A 19902-nucleotide genomic window follows, 5' to 3' on the forward strand; every position below is an offset into this window, starting at 1 on the left:
TATCATTAATATTTTTTGTGTAGTCATTGTCTTAGGGTCGATTTAATTTTTTCTAATAATAATGGCATGAAGTTTTATGAACTCCCAATACAATAACTCATTTTGGAATCAAAGGAGATAAAACCGAAGTTTTTTTTTTTTTTTCAAATTTTTTGTGAACATTGGGACCATGCATGTTTCGCTCCATCCTAAGTCTACTAAAACAATATTCAAAGTGAAAATCTTTAGCCAAAAGAGAAAGCAAGAGGACAGCAACTATTTTTCTTTTTTTCTTTCATTGCCCTGCCCAAGGCAAGAACAATTTAAAGGTTACCACTTACCAGCAGGGACATGTAATTATGACATAGTAGGGTCCACCAGTTGATGATCAGGAACTACTCTCTTTATTCTGGATCCAATAAAGTTCCATGAGTTCTCACACCTTTTGTGGGACCCACAGTCACCACATTCGACAATAAAAAACCCATCAAATAGTTCTCAAGTGTGACCAACGTACCTTTCAAACCGCAGAGTGCAAATAGACACAAAGACATTAATCCAGATCTTCTACAGCGTGCCCCAATGGCCGTGCTGCGCAGACATAAGGCGGTGCATAAGGACTGCCTTACCCCTGCCTGAGTGCCTTGCCCGGATGGGGGTAAGGCGATCATTGTGTACCACCTTGTGTTTGTGCAGCATGACCGTTGGTTCAGCCCGCACCATGGAGGATCTGTATCCCAAACACAGGATCTGTATCCCAAACACACACCCCCATCGACACAATATGGATTTAAAGCCCCACCGTGGGAGCAAGGGATATCTTTTTCGGTTAAACACAAACGTCAACTCAAAAGGATTAATCAACCTTTCAAGCCGCCAAACTGTGAAATACATATAAACACAAACACACACAACCCTGAACCCACCCACCCAATGGTATTACCCTTTTGAGCTGGTGTGTGTGCTTCACAAAAAAAAAAAAACACAAAGTTCTCAAGTTTGTTACAAAAGAAAAGCAAAGTATAGGATTCCTTCTATACTTTGATCAACATGACGACACATTGCTGATGATAGAAGCCCCAGCACAGCTAGTTGGTATTTACTGGAGATTGATCATACTTGAGTAACACGTTCTTAGAAGTTCCTTAATTATAAAGATCGTTCTATGAATCTCAATCTATAATCAAACAATATTTTTCTGTGAAATTTTTGTTGAATGCAACATGAGTGATCAAAGAGCTGCTTCTGATAAAACCATGAATTCTGAGCTTTACTGGGCTGCAAGAAATGGTGATACTACCCTGTTAAAGCTACCATACACCCCTAGTATAGATCAGCAAGCAACGAGGCCAACATTGAACACAGCCCTTCATATTGCTCTGTACCATGACGATGGACATGCCAAGTTTGTGAAAGAGCTCTACCATCAGTTTCCGTTGCTCCTCACACAGCCAAACTCCGACGGCGACACTCCGCTGCATTTCGTGGCGAGGAGGACTGGAAATGAAGAAATAGCTAAATTTCTTATCTCAAGAATAAGACCAGATGATCAAGATATTGAATGTGCAAGTGCAATTGAGAAGCTTAGAATGAGAAACAAAGATAATTTCATGCCTTTGCATGAAGCTGTTCGAAACAACAATCTTCCAGTGGCTAAGTTGCTGACTCAGGCTGACCCTAATTGGTCATCTTACGACAACGATTCTGACAAATCTCTCCTATACTTAGCTGCTCGAACTGGAGAGCCAGATATGGTGAAGTTGATCTTAGAAAAGCCAGCAGCTTATGGTGGCCCTAAAGGCGAGAAAGCCTTGTATGAAGCTGCTGCCAGGAAACATTTTGGTAACTTAATTCCATCAATCCTTCTGCTTTCTTTTTTTGTTTTTTCTGCCTTCTGTTTTCTTTCAGGGTCCCTGTCCGGTAAGGTTCGTAGGTTCCTCTCATAGGGGGCCAGAAATGACGACCTCACCCCCTGTCCGAACACATTGCCCGGGTGGGGTGAGGTCGTCATTTCCGCCTTCCCTATGAGAGGAACCTACGAACCTGACTGGGCAGGAACCTGAGAGGAGAAAAATTTGTTTTCTTTTTGAGAGAGGGGGAGAGGGATCCGGATTCAGATCCTCTACTGCCGAGCTGCCCGGCAGGACCGTGCTGCCCAGACATGGTGAGGCGTGCAATGACCGCCTTACCCCCACTCAGGCAAGGCACTTGGGCAGGGGTAAGGCGGTCATTGCACGCCTCACCGTGTCTAGGCAGCACGGCCCTGCCGGGCAGCTCGGCAGTAGAGGATCCAAATTGGAGGGATCCGACTCCTCTCGTGCGAGCCCAGCGCCCACGAAGTGCTAGTCAGGCATCCAATAGCTGGGCTACTGGGCGCATGTCGGGATGCGCTCCAGACCCCACACTGGCACACCATTTCAATGCGTGCTCAGCAGCCCAGCCATTGGATGCCTCACTGGGGGGGGGTCGCTGGAGAGGGGTTTGCAACCTGGACCTCTCCAAGAACACTAGTCAGGCTTTTTAAAACCCCAACCCACCCTGGCCTAACCCTGAAAAAATTCAACTTGCCCTATCCCAAAGGTCGGGTCAGGCTGGGCTGATCCTGATTAGCCCTAACCATGGGCAGGGAGAAGGGAGATGGAAGGGCTCGGCAGGCCAGGAACAAGAAGAATAAGAATAAGAAGAAAAAGAACACAAGACCGAACTCAGCCCAAGGCTTCAACCTTCACCCGGCTTTATCCTGACTCAAGCTTAGAAATTCTAAACCCTGACCCGCTCTCAGGATCAGAGTATCTCAGCCCAAACCTTGTTGGGGTTCAGGGCGAGTTTTGGTCGACAGGGCCAGGGCAATTTGGAGAAATATGACCAGAAATCTAATCGATTTCGGACAGATCGGGTCCATCATGAGTTAGATAATCGAGTTTTGAAACAGTGGTGTGATCACGACCATGCCAGTTCTCTCAATATTAATTTATCCTTTCTATATGTTTCAGATATCGTGGAAGAAATTACAAACAAGAAAATACAACTCAACAAAGGGGCAGACGAATGTGGAAAAACTCCTCTCCACTATGCAGCAGAATTCGGGGAAGATTGGATAGTAGAGAAGTTGATAAAGAAATACCCATCCAGTGCATATATGTTGGACGAAAATGGTCACTCTCCACTTCACATTGCAGCATCGAAATTCAAACTTGAAGTAGTGAAAAAGCTGATTAAACATTGCCCAGATAGTATGGAGCAGCTAAGCCAGAAAGGAGAATCCATTCTTCATTTTGCAGTGAAGAGTGAAAGGTTGAGAATGGTGATCTATGTTGTGGATATATTGGGTCTTGAAAGATTGCTTAACAAACCAGATATGTATGGAAATACACCTTTCCATGTATCTGCTAATCTCACTTGTTCCAGGATATTTTTTTATTTGGCATTCGATGCAAGGCAAGATCCATGGGCACTGAACAATGAACAGCAGACAGCTTTTGATATTCAAGACCAGCAACCTCGAAACTCAGTATTTTCCACGGTATGTTATCGATCAAAAAACCCATGTCTTCGTACATTCTTATGTGTCGCAAAAAAAAAAAAACTGAAAGAGAATCACACACACACACACCACACAAAGAGGCCCAGAGGAATCGGCCCATCTTGCTCGTTAATCTATGTTACTAGTGGGTCCAAGGGGGGTAGGAGGTGGGAGTACTCAAGAAAATTTTTTAGATTACATGGGTATTTCGATAAATTTCTAGTATAGGGCTTCGCTATAAATTTGAAGAAGCGAGAGTTCTTTCTCAATATATAATCAGTCTGATAAAGAAGTGTGAGGATGAATGACTTTAACCCAGCCTATTTTCCATTGATAGTGAATCAAATCTCATCTCATTATGAACGCATATTCTTGTATTCGATTATGTGATTGTTTATTTGTGATTTCCATGTTTTTTGTGCAACGTACTATATATACATATGTTCCTTGCAGCTGTCGAACATGTGGGTAAAATTTATAGGACGACAGAGTTGGAGAGTATGGATAAAGAAGCTTGAGAAAGAAGAGCAAGAGACTTCAACAATGATTGAATCATACAAGCAAATGGCAAACACTTTAGGGACAGTTGCAACACTCATTACCACTGTTACCTTTGCATCTGCTTTACAAGTACCTGGTGGGTTCACTAGTAGTGGAGATAACTCACTCCCTGGAATGGCTACTCTTGCAGCAGACCCATTCTTTGAAGATTTTATGATAGCTGATACCATAGCTATGGGACTCTCCTTAACAGCTATGTTTCTCATACTCTTTGGGACCTATTTTAATAACAAGAAATTTATACTTTTTATGGAAGCTGCCAGAATCTTGACATTCTTATCATTTCTGTCGACTGGAATGGCTTTTATGGAAGGTGTGGCTGCAGTGTTGCCAGGTGGTGATCTCAAAAATCTAATCACTCGTGGATATGGGATTGCAGTATGGTGCCCATATATTTTTGCAATTATTGGGTTTCTCATATTTGTTTACCCTTTAGTGGTTCCTACTGCTATCTTTGTTTACCAATCAACACCCCATCATCTTAGACAACGGCCTTGGTTTTCTAAATTTACTTGGTGTATTTGTTGTTTTTACCGATGATGTATTATGTACTAATAAATGACTTCTACCAAGCTATCCATCTATCTAGCTTTCAGAAATTAATAGATCTAAGTGTTAATTTGTTTGTGTGTAAATGGAGAGTTCCATTGTCTCTTCACTTCTAATTCTTTTGTCTATTTTTTATAAGAGGCAACTGATGATATATATATCACCTAAATAGGTGGATCGTGATTTGATTCACCTATATCCCACCCTAGTATAAAAACCTTGTATCCAAGTGGATTAGGATTATTGTGGAAGAGAAGACTCACGTGAACTCCATCGCTTATCTCAGTTCGAAAATAGCACCAGAAGGAAATCTGCAAACAGCTTTGCCGTAATCTAGTCATAAGTTTTCTTACCCAAGCATCTACTTCTATAACTTCAACGCCCTCTTGCAGATTTGGGAGCCTAGATTTCGCAAAGAAGTGGTACAATACCCACTCCAACAATGCCCATACCTCTGGTCGAAAGGACCACGTAGGGTACCTGTTACATCCACGCCCGGATTTATTATTAATTATAATTTCTTTCTCCTGTGACGTGTAGATTCTGCTGTTGTGTATGCTGGCGAGTTATTTTCGCTTGTGGTCAAACCTAGCCACAAGATCATTGACCAGTCCACGGGCCTACCTGTGGAGGAGAGGTTCCTTAACCGGCAGTGGGGAAGATTTAGCGATGATGACTTCGTCGATAATCCTCCTAGTACGAGTCCACGAAGCGAAGAGTACCGAAAGGCATTCCCTGTGTCCCTACAGCTAGACACCTCCTTTGGCGATGAGCTTAGTATCGCGATTGGGAAACTATTTGGGATCACGAAGGACAAGTCGTGATGGTCGAAGGGTAAGATACTGACCTTGTGAATATTACTGTGCCCTCCCCTAGTCGACCTTGAAGTGTAGGCCGAAGCCCGATCAATTTCCTTATGTTTCTGCCCTTACAGCAGCAACGAACGCACGAGCGGACTCACCAAGACTAGATCCATCCGTTAGTCCGCCCGTGCTGTTTGAGGACTTTGTGTGTTTTCCTTGTGTGGGACCCACACCCTGTGCCCCGGGCACTCTATCTAGTCTTTTAGACGGGGTTGGCCTCATCCTTGATCTCCTTGGCTTGTGGGTGTACCATTTGGGTGGACCCATTTACTTAATAGACCTCTTGAATGAGTTTTGGCTCTTAAGGCCCAAGCCAAACAGACCCTAAGTGGGATTTGATATAAGACTAAGACTCAATCCTTAAGCCTCATTACTTCCCTTCACCTACCCAAAACGTTAGAGCTGTGGAAGCATTGAAGGCTTGGAGAAGAAGGGTTTGGAGAGGTTGTGGAGGTGGAAAGCATTAAATAATCCATCCTTGAGGCAGACATCTTCACCTTCCTCCCTCTCTTTTCCATTTTAAGTTTGGGGGATCCCTTGGAATCGAATTCAAGCTTAGGGATTCTCTTGGAGACCCTTTAAAACCTTTTGAATGCTCCTTGAAGACCCATACTCCCTCCCCTTAATGCCTTCATAGATTTGACAACCCAAATGTTGTTCAAGCATTTGAAACCTAGCTTAGGTTTGGGAAAAACCTTGGAGATGGATCCAAATCCCTTGAGTCCCCTTACCTTCTTTGAGGACCATGTGAATTGGACCTCCAACGAAGGTTTGGGCTCACCTCCCCAACCTTAGGACTTTTATGGATCCATGAATGAAGGACTGAAGGTGATAATCTTCGCAGCTTTCAAAGGAATGGCGGAGAACAAATGACCGAACTCACTGTCGTGTATCCGTCCATTAGTCCGTTCAGCCTAACTTGGCTGTTAATCTGGGCGAAGCCATGAGCGGACCCACCTAGGTGAATCCGCCCATAGCTCAGGTTTCTCTCGAGTGTGTCTCAGGGTTTAGACGGATGCACGAGCGGATCCATGTTTCGCATTCACCTGTGAGTCCGTTCCATATATTTTCTGGGTATGGCATGGACGGATCCACAACCAGACTCACCTGGCTGACTCCGTTCCTTCATCCACCCCTGCTATCTTGACCCAAACTTCAATTAAATTGTTGGGACCCTTTGTGGGACCCACCTATACACTTCTAACACTACTTCCACGCGTTCTCAGACTTTAGAATCCATACAGGAGTGCGTGCACTAAAGCAAACCTCACCGAACAACAAGCAAACGAACGATGAGTGGGTTTAGGTGATGTTTGGGTTTGACATATACATATATATAGATACAATCATATGGATTACATAATGTTTATGTGCTTGCATTCATTCTTACCATGTTGCATTTTGCATATAAAACTATGTTGGATACAAATGGATGAAATGTGGATATGATGCTTTACATTGTTGTATTGGGTTACGGTACCGGAACCCCGAAGTTCTTATTATTATATTCATTGTTTGCCATCCTAGTTTGTATACGTCGTGCTGTGCTGGTACCCAGGTGCTAGATGGAATGGGACGTTGATACACCCGGAATACCTCTCGGGATGATAGAACTGCATGTAGTATATCTGTGGTTAGGATTTATACTCCTTTATGCTACGACCCTTGCCAACAGGGGTTTACCTGTTGGATAGTCGGAGCACCTGATGTCTGTGGAGGTGGGAGAGGCCAGGTCAGGGGAAGTAACGGCTATTTGGGGTCTACCACTGGGTGGTCTACGGCTTTTACCGGTATAGGTCCCTTGTGATAATTGAGGTTTCACTGGGGCGATAGGATAAGTCACCCTCAGTGTCTCCCAAGTTATCACAGTAGCATATATCATGACTTAGACTATTTGTTAGGTGGAAAATATATTTAACATCTCATGCATCATGGACTATGTGTGATTGTGTGTATGTGCACTCCCCTTTTCCCTCACTGGCTCAGTGGAGTTAACCCCCTATGTACACAACTTTTTAGATTTTGATGCAGATGATGGATATTTGGCTGGCCTAAATGTACAGTCGGCAGAATATGATGGTATTGGTACAGAGGAGCCTGGGTACTTGTCAGAGGAACACGGCGATGGTCGCCCCTGTGATGATTGTGCTTATGGGCACTGATGTTACTTGGGGACTTTCCCCACCTGTTGATTTTTTTAGGGCATTGTGCCCGTTATAAACACTTTCTATAATAACTTACTATTATTTTGAGTAATTATGTCATGATCAGCTAGTGTCAACATTAACTATTATATTATCACCTAGACAGCTGAACATACTGTAACTGCTTCTGTAACTAATGCTTCCGCTCTTTATAACTCTGGCAATGATTGGAAATATTTATTTCTTTTGCTCAAATGTAACTATTTGGGTGGGCCCTTGGGTGGTGACTATGCGCTGGGACACTGTGTCGTTGATCCTGGTAGGTATTGGGGTGATGCGTGTCATCCTAATCACCCTCTTGACTGTGCTTATGGCATAAGCTTGTTATAGGGGCGTGACAGCGTGGTATCAGAGCGTGATGCTCTGCACTAGACATGGTTCACCAAGGGCTCTTGATTTACTCTACATAATAGGGTTTAAATTAAAAGCTTTTAACCAGCATAATTGGAATGTGTGCAGAACATAGGAAGAGGACTAGTTAGGGAGAAATCCGGGAACTACAGTAAATAATAGGAATAACTAGAGAGTTAAGAGAGATAATATATATATATATAGATCGAAGTTCCAACTATATCCAGCTGTCTTTTGCTTAAACCTCCTGTGGAGGCAAGCAACCACACAAACTACAAATAAAGTTCCCAAAATGCAGCCAACAGAACCATAATTACATATTCAAAAAAAGAAGAAGAAGATAAAAGACAAGTTAAAATAAAACATTGTTCACAAACTTCCCGCTAAACCACTAAAGAAACTGAAATTAAGAAAAGTCAATAGAAACTCCATCAGATTCAGGGTCTAATCCCCCATTCCATCATCATTACCCTCCTCTCCCTCACCATTGCCTTCATAGTATAGATTTGCATTTATGTCGTGGATGTCCTTTTCCATTCTTTCGAGGCGATGGTTGTGAGAGGCAAACTGTCCACTGATACCTGTAAAGCCATCTAACATCTCTGAGTTTAGCCTGGCCAGGTTGAGGTTCATCTGATCTAGGGCATTTAGGACTGCACCCATCTCTGAAGTCCTAGAACTGGAGGCACCCGCAGCATACTGCACTGGAACCTCTCCTTCATCCTCATCACTAGCCTTTGCACCCCCATCTCCACCACCTGCTGGGACCACTGGCTCTCCATCACTATATGTGTTGACTATGATCTTCATGTGGGCCAGGGAATTCTTCCCAAGTGTTTCCTTGAAGCTTTCACATGGAGGCTCATCATCCAGGTTAACCTGGAAATATTGGAAGATGCGGGTCAGAAGTCTTCCATAGGGACAGGTTTTCTCAATTCTGGACTTGAATTGGACTTGCTCCATGTGCTTGATGATGACATAAGGCAGACTTATTTGGTTCCCCTGATACAAGCAGTACCCTAAAGTAGCAGACATAAGAGAAGGCTCGTTGTTGTGCCCTTTGACAGGCACCAGACTTGACCTGACTATCATGGTCAAAATCCTCTGCGAATAGCCAAAATCAGGTAGGTTTACCCGGCTTTCGTGCTTATCATTGGTGAGGGTCTTGTATAGATGCTGGTATTCTGCCAAAGACATGCAAGACAAAGGATCTCTCGCGGGCGGATGATATACTCGAGGCCCAAGAGAACTGACCCCTAGGATTACCCCCAACTCTACCTCATTGAATGAGATGTTGACTCCCTTCACAAAAGAGTTGATTCGAAGCATCCCCACATTTTCTTAAACGATTGTCATGTTGGCATAAAACTACCCAATCAGTTTGATGTAGTAGTGCCTGGACAAGACTAGCATGTTAGACCATCCTAGATGCTTAAATCTTGGCCCCACTTTGAAGGCCACGAGCTCCTCAGCAACGACATCCCTCCCTGTCTCAATTTTCCATGCTCGCAGTGTCTAGGTGTATAGGTTCTCTGCCTCTACGGACACAAAGAGGTTTGCATTGAATGGGATTGGGGCTGGAGCCGGTGCTGCTGTAGCCGCAGAAGCCCTGTTTCCCCTTGTTTTGGGAGCCATTTTTACTTGAGTTAACCTACACACATTCAAATAAAATAAAAGAGACAATGTGAGTGATTAATCACTCCAATCTAAATAAAAATATAAAGATGTGATACAAGAAAATTTGAAGAACAATGGTCTTCTTGAACTCAAGATTTAAAAGAAAAATACAATGAACCTCTGTGGAGATGGGCATAATATTTAGGGAAAATGAACAACAAACCATGCAAGCATTATGCTTGTAAAAGAAATTGAAGGAAAAATAGTATACACACATTCAAGATTAAGGATAATTCCTTCTCAAATGACAAAAAAAATTTGGGAAATTCTTCAAATTTCCATGGAGACAGTAATAATAGTTCTAAACAAGGGTTTGTATATTAAAATTTACTGTAAACCCATATAAGGTGGGGAGAATAAGTAATATACTTCATGTCCTAGAACCAAAAAAATAAAACACCAAAACAAGTGGGAGATTTCGATTTTGGCAAGGGTTTGACTAACCCTAGCCCCAAACGATGGGTACTACATGATTAACCATGATTACAACTAGGTTTGGAACTTAAAAGAACAAGAAAAACAAGATCTCCACATATTTTCAAGCAAACAAACCAATGTGAGAAAAAGGGGAGAAAAACTTGGATAAAAAACCCTAGAAGAAGAACTAGAACAATCCAAGGAATCCAAAATGGATTAGGGAATCTCATACCTTAAAGTAGGGACTTTGGGATTGAGAGTAAAGGAGCCTAAATCCACGATCCTTAGGCAAGAAATTTGGAGCGGACGAAGTCTGGGCACCCCTGCTCTATTCTTCCGCCTCTAACCAACAAACCCAAATATGAAAAAGGAACTACGCGGTTACTGTCCTTGTCAAAATTTGTCGAGCAGGCGCACGACCGGACTCACTATTGTGAGTCCGCCAGTGAATCCGCTAAGCTTAGAAATACTGACCTTTCGTCTTCTGTACTGAGAGGACGAACGAACGGAACCACGATCTAAGGATCCGTCCGTTAATCCGTTTGACTCAAAACCTCTCGGCCAATGGGAACCCTGAAAACAGACAAAGGAGGGGACTCACGTTCCGCATCCGCCCTTTAGTCCGCCCAAGCCAACTTTGTGAACGGAGTCACGACCGGACTCAGAGGTGTAGATCCGTCCATGGATCCGCTTGTGTTCTAAAGGGCTATTGGCCTATATTTTTGGCTCAACCTCCTTCTTAGGACCCTAGTTGCTTCTGTGTGTTGGAATACACACCTTGTATACATTTTGTGCTCTTCCTCTATATTGCAATTATTATTCCCCTCATCCTTGTGCTAACATGTGAGGCATCTTAAATTATCAGGTGCTAAATCATGGTCAATACTCGCAACCAGAATCGTTCCCCTCCTAGGGAAGACATCGGTGATGTTTCTGAGGAAGGTTTGCCTGCACCGCCTCCAGTGAGCACTAATGCTGATGTCGCCGCACTTTTAGGGAATATTTTGCACTACATGCAGAGAGAACACGGGGAATCCCAAATGGAACAACGCACTTTTATGCTGAATGTGACTGCCCAGCTTCAAAATGTTGGTCGGGAAGGACCAAGAGTATCACCTCCAGCGCACGAAGTCCCAAATCCCACAGCTAATACCACTGCTATCATTCCTCCTTTTGGACTGGCTGCAAATGAAGTTCCTACAGCACAAGTGAACCAAAATCTACCTTCACTGCCTTACCAGTTAGAAATACCAGAATGGGCCAATGCCTCCAAACTTTCTGAGAAGTTTCAAAAGCATCATCCTCCTACTCTTTATAAGTTGATCCATGACTCCATGTTTCCGGCTACCTGGATACGGGATCTCAAAAGGATCTTCGAGGTGCTACCGTGTAGTGATCTTGAGAAGAGTTTATGTGCTACCTTTCAACTCCGAGGTGACGCTGATGTATGGTGGCGTTCCTCGAAGGATCATTTCTGGGTCAAATATCCCAATGCAACTTGGGCTCAATTTAAGGAAGCTTTTCTTGAGAACTACTTCCCAAGGAATTTGTGAGAGAAGAAGGAAATTGAATTCATGAGCCTCAGTCAGGGATCCAAGTCGGTCCTTGAATATCAACAAATCTTTGAGTATTTTTACTTTGCTCTGACTCATTTGAAGACTGAGGACGTGAAGGCAAGAAGGTTTGAGAGAGGGCTTAGAGCCAGTTTGAGTACTTCGGTGGTACTACACAAGTACCCCACCTATGCAGAAGTGGTTGAAGCTGCCAAGCTGATAGAAGACCAGCAGAGGGAAAATTATCGAGCTATATAGGCGGGCAAGAGGCCAATGCCATCTCACGACTCTAGGGGACCCAACAAGGTCTAGAGGAGAGGGGCTTATACCAATGTAGCCCCAATTCAATCCTATAGACCTGATGTGGCTCAAGTGCCTAAAGCTATACATGCTTCTCATTACGGGGCTCAGACTCTTGTTTGTTACAACTGCAAGGAGTCTGGCCATATGGCCAAGGATTGTCCACAACCACGACAATCGGGTTCATGGCCAGTTGTGACTTACAAGGCACCCCTGGCAAAGATTGTTGTTCGCCTGCTTGTTCCTTCTCCAGCGAGCAAGACTCAGGGTAGCAAAAGTAAGAAGCCTGAGAACCCAATCATAACGACTCTCCAGGCTCAAAAACTCCTAGCACAGGGTTGCCAATGTTATTTAGCCTCTGTAATGGATACTGAAGCCAAGGTTACACCTATGGAAGGGATAAGTGTGGTAAGAGATTTTCTTGATGTCTTTTCAGAAGACCTTACATGGTTACCACTGGATCGGGAAATGGAATTTATGATTGATCTGGTGCCCGGTGCTGCTCCAGTATCAAAGGCACCATATAGAATGGCCCCATCAGAACTAAAAGAACTTCAAGAATAGCTTAATAACCTACTAAAGAAAGGTTTTATCAGGCCAAGTGTTTCCCCGTGGGGCGCACCTATTTTGTTTGTGAAGAAGAAAGACGATAGTATGCTTTTGTGCATTGACTCTCGTGAACTCAACAAGCTTACAATCAAGAATCGGTACCTGTTGCCTAGGATCGATGATCTATTTGACCAATTGTAAGGCACAAGGGTATTCTCCAAGATTGATCTCTGCTCGGGGTATCATCAGCTAAAGATCAGAGGTAGTGACATTAACAAGACCGCGTTCAGATCGCGATATGGACACAACGAGTTTTTGGTTATATCCTTTGGACTGACCAATGCCTCGGCCGCTTTTATAGAGTTAATGAACAAGGTGTTTCATGATGTGTTGGATAATTATGTTATTGTGTTTATTGACGACATCCTGGTCTACTCCAAGAGGGAAGAAGAACATGCTGACCATCTTCGATTCATGCTACAGTGCTTGAGAGAAAAGCAGTTATATGCTAAGTTCAGCAAGTGCGAATTTTGGTTGCAACAAGTGGCTTTTCTAGGTCATTTGGTATCTGCGAAGGATATTGAAGTTGACCCCGGCAAGGTACAGTCGGTAGTTAACTAGGAGACACCTAAGAATGTGGCAGATATTTACAGTTTCCTCGGTCTGGCCGAATGCTATAGGAGATTTATTGAGAACTTTTCAAAAATCTCTGCTCCTATGACTCGACTGACCCGAAAGGGAGTGAAGTTCGAGTGGTCAGACGAGTGCGAAAAGAATTTCCAGGATCTGAAGCAACGACTAATTTCGGCTCCGGTACTTACCATTCCAAATGGTACCGGAGGGATGGTAGTCAATTGTGATGCATCAAAAAATGGCCTCAGTTGTGTTTTGATGCAAGGCGATAAAGTGGTGGCCTACGCTTTTAGTCAGCTGAAAGATTATGAGAGAAATTACCCGACTCATGACTTAGAGTTTGCGGCTGTGGTCTTTGCCCTGAAGATCTGGAGACACTATATGTATGGGGAGAAGAGTGAAATCTACAGCAACCATAAAAGCCTCAAATATTTCTTTACTTAAAAGGAACTCATGAAGGACTATGATTGCACCATCCATTACCACCCGGGTAAGGCAAATATTGTAGCGGACACTCTCAGTCGAAAATCCCAGACCTTATCCATCGCATCCTTAGCTGCCAGTAAGGAGCTTATAGAAGAAGCTAAAAGGATGGATTTAGAGTTATTGGTAGATGGTGTTACACTATCCCTAGCAGCTTTATCGGTGCAATCAACCTTGGTTGAAAAGATTCAAGCAACTCAAGCTTCAGATGAACGCTTTCAGGAGATTATTGAAGCTATCCAGGGTGACACGCAGCGAGATCTGGATTTTACATTGACAGATAGCGGCGCTTTCATGTTTAGGGATCACCTATGTGTCCCCAAGGATGATCAACTAAGAAAAGAAGTGTTGTCAGAAGCACATGAGTCTCCCTACTCAATTCACCCGGGTAGTACTAAAATGTACAAGGACCTGAAAGGACATTGCTGGTGGAGCGGGATGAAAAGGGATGTAGCTGAATTTGTGGCCCGGTGCCTCACTTGTCAGCAAGTGAAAGCAGATAGACTGTGAATTCACCTAGAGGGGGGTGAATGGGTGAAGCTAGAGAATTATAAAATCTTATGCGAAAATTAAAATCAATCACCAATGTAAAGACAATCAATAAATAAGCAATAATTAGAAGAGTGACACAAGAGATTTATAGTGGTTCGGCCAACACGTGCCTACGTCTACTCCTCTCACCTTAGAGAGAATTCCACAAAAAACAAATCTTGAGTATGAACAAGAGAACTCTTACAAATCTTGATTGAGAGCAAGAGGACTCAACACTACTCATGATTCCGAGCAAGAGGACTTAACCAATCTTGATTCCGAGCAAGAGGACTCAAACTACTCTTGATTCCGAGTAAGAGGACTTAAACAATTATATAAAATAAAATGGTACTAAGATTAGGATTAACTCAACCTTAGATGTGTATGCTACCTTTCACTTTGAAGCTTGAAGCTAATTGAGGTAGAGTAGTCTTGAGTGTGTGAGCTTGTGATGCTTTGATGCTTATGACCAATGAATGGCTCACTTTGGCTTTTGCAATTAGAGCTTGTGATGAAGTCTCTTAATGATAATTATTAGTAGTCATTAGAGCCTTAAACAAGTGTGTATTTATAGGCTAGGAGGCTTAGATTAAATTGGAATCTAGATAAGGATCGGATTCCACAAGCCATATATAATCCGGTATGCTGGATGAGAATCCGGTATGTCGGATCACCTAATTTTCTTTTTGAACAAGGGAATAACGGTCAATTTACAGTAGTCATAACGTGATCCGGTATGATGGATTATGATCCGATATGCCGGTTCATGATCCGGTATGCTATATTACAATCCGGAGTACTCCGGAACGCTATTGTGGCCATTTCCCTAAGACCAACATTGATCCGGTATGCTGGATTTTGATCTGGCATACTGGTTCATCAAATTTTTGCTGCAAATTTAAGTCCTTTATTGGACTTACTTGGGAAATTCCAAAAGGGTTTGGTTTGGGGGGATTTCAAAACTCAATAGTCTCATGTCTAAGGGGTCAAAACACCTCCTAAGGACATTCTAAATGGATGAATGCGTGTGTATGTGCATTACATCAATTGTGACTTTAAATTATGATACAACTAGATACAAGAATAAATAAGTTCTTTGAGGTCTTGTATTTCAAAGAGTTGCTTGAATAGAAGTCTTGAAAGTAGTCCTTCACTTCACAACATTCTTTGAAATCTTTGTCTTGGTGCATTAAGCTTTTACATGCTCCCCCTTACTTGATGCTCATCTCTTATGAAGTCTCTCTATACAATATAACACAGGTTAGTACAACTAACTTATTTGTTATCATCAAAACCATAATGGGTGATGTGTGGAATTTACCCCAACATAGACAACGGCCCCATGGCCTTCTACAGTCATTGCTCGTGCCAGAATGGAAGTAGGAACATGTCACCATGGACTTTGTCATAGGGCTACCCCGTACGCCTAGGGGTGTTGATGCTATATGGATTATTGTGGATAGGCTGACGAAGACGGTTCATTTCTTCCCAATCAAGGTCACCTATTCTATGGATAAATTGGCCTGCTTGTACATTGATAACGTGGTTCGCCTACATGGAGTTCCAATAAGCATTATTGCGGATTGGGACCCCAGGTTCACATCCAAATTTTGGGGCGGATTCCAGAGAGCTATGGGTACCCTATTGAGTTTTAGCACTGCCTTCCATCCACAAACCGACGGGCAATCAGAAAGGACAATACAGACATTACAAGACATGCTTCAAACTTTTGCCATTGATATGCAGGGCAACTGGGATGAGCACATCTCACTTATCGAGTTTGCCTACAACAATAGTTATCAAGCTACTATTGGAATGGCACCCTTTGAAGCTCAGTATGGGAAAAAGTATCATACTCTATTATATTGGGATGAAGTAGGGGAGTGGCGTATCCTTGGGCCGGAATTGATCCAAGGAACCTGTGAGAAGGTGGATTTGATCCGCGAGCGAATTAAAGCTGCCCAGTCTAGGCAAAAGGACTATGCGGACCAAAGGCGAAAGGATCTGGAGTTCCTTATCGATGATAAGGTATTTCTCAAAGTGTCGCCTACTAAGGGCGTAATGCGGTTCAGCAAGAAGGGTAAGCTAAGCCCGAGATATATTGGACCCTATGAGATTCTTACGAAGATTGGACCGATGGCTTATCGGTTGGCGCTTCCACTATCCTTGGATGGCGTGCACGATGTCTTCCACATGTCTATATTACAAAAGTATGTGCATGACCCCAGTCATGTTCTATCTTAGGAACCACCAGAGCTGGCAACAGATATGTCTTATAAAGAATAACCTGAAAAGATCTTGGACAGCAAGGTGGTAAATCTCCGCAACAGACCTATTCATTATGTGAAGGTGAAGTGGTGCAACCACACAGAAGAAGAAGCCTCCTGGGTAGCCAAGGTGGAAATGCAAATAAAGTACCCTTCCCTTGGATGGATTCCTACAAGGTACGACAATTTCGAGGATGAAATTTTTATAAGGTGGGGAAGATGTTACATCTGCGCCCGAATTTACTATTAATTATAATTTCTCTCTCCTATGAAGTGTAGATTCTACTGCCGTGTATGCTGGCGAGTTATTTTTGCTTGTGGTCAAACCTAGCCACAAGATCATTGACCAGTCCACGGGCCTGCCTGTGGAGGAGAGGTTCCTTAACCGGCATTGGGGAAGATTTAGCGATGATGACTTCGTCGATCATCCCCCTAGCATGAGTCCACGAAGCAAGGAGTACCAAAAGGCATTCCTTGTGTCCCCAAAGCTAGACACCTTCTTTGGCGATGAGCTTAGTATCACGATTGGGAAACTATTCGGGATCACAAAGGACACGTCGTGATGGTCGAGGGGTAAGATATTGACCTTGTGAATGTTATTGTGCCCTCCCCTAGTTGACCTTAAAGTGTGGGCCAAAGCCCGATCAATTTCCTTATGTATTTGCCCTTACAGCAGCAATGGACGCACGAGCAGACTCACCAAGGCTGGATCCACCGATTAGTCCGCCAGTGTTGTTTGAGGACTTTGTGTGTTTTCCTTGTGTGGGACCCACACCCCGTGCCCCGGGCACTCTATCTAGTCTTTTAGACGGGGTTAGCCTCATCCTTGATCTCCTTGGCTTGTGGGTGTACCATTTGGGTGGACCCATTTGCTTAATAAACCTCTTGAATGAGTTTTGGCTCTTAAGGCCCAAGCCAAACAAACCCTAAGTAGGATTTGATATAAGACTAAGACTCAGTCCTTAAGCCTCATTACTTCCCTTCACCTACCCAAAACGTTGGAGTTGTGGAAGCATTGAAGGCTTGGAGAAGAAGGCTTTGGAGAGGCTGTGGAGGTGGAAAGCATTAAATAATCCATCCTTGAGGTAGGCATCTTCACCTTCCTCCCTCTCTTTTCCATTTTAAGTTTGGGGGATCCCTTGGAATCGAATCCAAGCTTAGGGATTCTCTTGGAGACCCTTTAAAACCTTTTGAATGCTCCTTAAAGACCCATACTCTCTCCCCTTAATGCCTTCATAGATTTGACAACCCAAATGTTGTTCAAGCATTTGAAACCTAGCTTAGGTTTGGGAAAAACCTTGGAGATGGATCCAAATCCATTGAATCCCCTTACCTTCTTTGAGGACCATGTGTATTGGACCTCCAACGAAGGCTTGGGCTTACCTCCCCAACCCTAGGACCTCTACGGATCCATGAATGAAGGGCTGGAGGTGATAATCTTCGTAGCTTTCAAAGGAATGGCGGCGGATGAACGATCGGACTCACTGTCGTGTATCCGTCCGTTAGTCTGTTCAGCCTAACCTGGCTATTAATTAGGGCGAAGCCACGAGTGGACCCACCTATGTGAATCAGCCCGTAGCTCAGGTTGCTCTCAGGTGTGTCTCAGGGTTTGGACGGATGCACGAGTGGATCCATGTTCAGCATCCGCCCGTGAGTCTGTTCTATATATTTTATGGGTATGGCCTGGACGGATCCACGACCGGACTCACCAGGCTGACTCTGTTCCTTCATCCGCCCCTGCTGTCTTGACCCAAACTTCAATTAAATTATTGGGACCCTTTGTGGGACCCACCTATACACTTCTAACACTCTTGCCCTAATTGCAACACTCATTTTTGGGTGTCTCTGTTATCCCTTTCTTCGACTGTACAATAGCCATAAAATGGATCTAAGGTCTACTCCTTGTGTCTTCCTTGGGTATACTTATCATCACCATGGTTACCGTTGTATGCATCTTGAACCTAGGTGAATTTATATTGCTTGCCATGTCCGATTTGATGAGCTGCATTTTTCCTTTCAGGAAGCAACCACCCCTTCACCCCCCTCCCCACTTTCACCTCCTACTTGGGTTTCTCTGCCCATCACTATTTTCCTTGACCCACCAGCCACCACTCCCCCACCCCTACCCACCACACCACCGCCAACCCTTACTCATCTAACCTCCCCCCTCTAATATGGACTCCATCTCTCCCTCACCTAGTCTGTCCCCCACACCATCCTTGACACCCCATACCACGCCTCCACTTTGCACCCACCTTCTTAGTGACCTCTATAATGATCCTTCCACTACCTTGCATACCATTATCCATCCCTCCATCCCCTCCCCACCTCACCACATTGAACCCACCTGTTATACTCAGGCCGCCAAGGACCCTGAATGGCGGTTGGCCATGTCTGAAGAGTTTGTAGCCCTACTACGGAATAGCACTTGGTCTTTAGTGCCACCTCCTTCTAATGTAAATTTGGTTGGCTGTAAATGGGTGTACAGGATTAAGCAGAAAGCAGATGGCACGATCGAGCGCTATAAGGCCCGACTTGTTGCTAAAGGGTTTCATCAGCAATAAGGCCTTGATTATGATGAAACCTTTAGCCCAGTTATCAAGCCCAAACAATTCGCACCGTGCTCACTATGGCTATATCAAATGGTTGGGCTAGTCGGCAGCTTGACGTCCAAAATGCCTTCTTAGGCATTCTTAATGAAGAGGTCTACATGGCCCAACCTCAAGGATTTGAAGACTCAAGTCGGCCCACCCATGTTTGCAAATTACATAAATCTTTATATGGGCTTAAACAAGCCCCTCATGCTTGGTTCATCCGTCTCTCTCAGTTTTTGCTTGGGACTGGTTTTCGGGCGTCACAAACTGATCCATCTTTATTTATCTACAAACAGGGCCCAACGGCAACTTATGCTCTTGTCTATGTAGATGAAATTCTGGTTACAGGGAACCAGCCAACACATATAACCACTCTCCTCCAACAGCTGGCTTCAGAGTTTTCAATCAAGGATCTTAGCCGTTTGAGCTTTTTTTGGGGTACTAAGGCTACATACAGACCAGATGGAGTTACTCTCTCTCAATCCCAGTATATTACAGATTTGCTACAGCAAGCTGGCATGGCTGACTGCAAACCGGTTCGCACACCAATGGCTACCACCTTCAAAGCCTCCTTTGAAGGGGGTGTCGCTTTCTCAGACCCAACTAAGTACAAGTCTATAGTTGGTGCGCTCTAGTACATCACCCTCACTCGCCTTGATGTATCCTTCTTTGTGAATTGGGCTTACCAATTTATGCATAGCCCAACTAAAGATCATTGGTCCATGGTGAAGCGAATTCTGCACTATCTTAAATACACAATTAAATATGGACTTCACATCACCAAATCATCTTCTCAAGATCTTCAGGCATTTACTGATGCCGATTGGGCTGGGGATGGTGACGATCGAAAATCTACCAGTGGATATGC

The 19902-nt window shown here is 43.8% G+C and overlaps 1 protein-coding gene across 1 annotated transcript; it reads left to right on the forward strand.

Moving 5' to 3' along the window:
• Positions 1-1203: 1203 nt before the first annotated feature.
• Positions 1204-4632, forward strand: LOC122646830 (protein ACCELERATED CELL DEATH 6-like). The gene is made up of 3 exons (XM_043840438.1): positions 1204-1821; positions 2973-3502; positions 3956-4632. The coding sequence occupies exons 1-3, from the start codon at positions 1236-1238 to the stop codon at positions 4601-4603; spliced, it is 1764 nt and encodes a 587-aa protein (XP_043696373.1). The 5' UTR covers positions 1204-1235; the 3' UTR covers positions 4604-4632.
• Positions 4633-19902: the final 15270 nt, after the last annotated feature.

Source organism: Telopea speciosissima, chromosome 11, assembly GCF_018873765.1.
Source record: "Telopea speciosissima isolate NSW1024214 ecotype Mountain lineage chromosome 11, Tspe_v1, whole genome shotgun sequence".
Lineage (NCBI taxonomy): Eukaryota > Viridiplantae > Streptophyta > Magnoliopsida > Proteales > Proteaceae > Telopea > Telopea speciosissima.

Bases quoted from the DNA above. Each gene is read 5' to 3' on its own strand.
- LOC122646830 (XM_043840438.1), top strand. From the start codon at position 1,236: ATGAATTCTGAGCTTTACTGGGCTGCAAGAAATGGTGATACTACCCTG. The intron at 1,822-2,972 runs GTAACTTAATTC...TATATGTTTCAG, and splicing joins TGCTGCCAGGAAACATTTTG to ATATCGTGGAAGAAATTACA. The intron at 3,503-3,955 runs GTATGTTATCGA...TGTTCCTTGCAG, and splicing joins GAAACTCAGTATTTTCCACG to CTGTCGAACATGTGGGTAAA.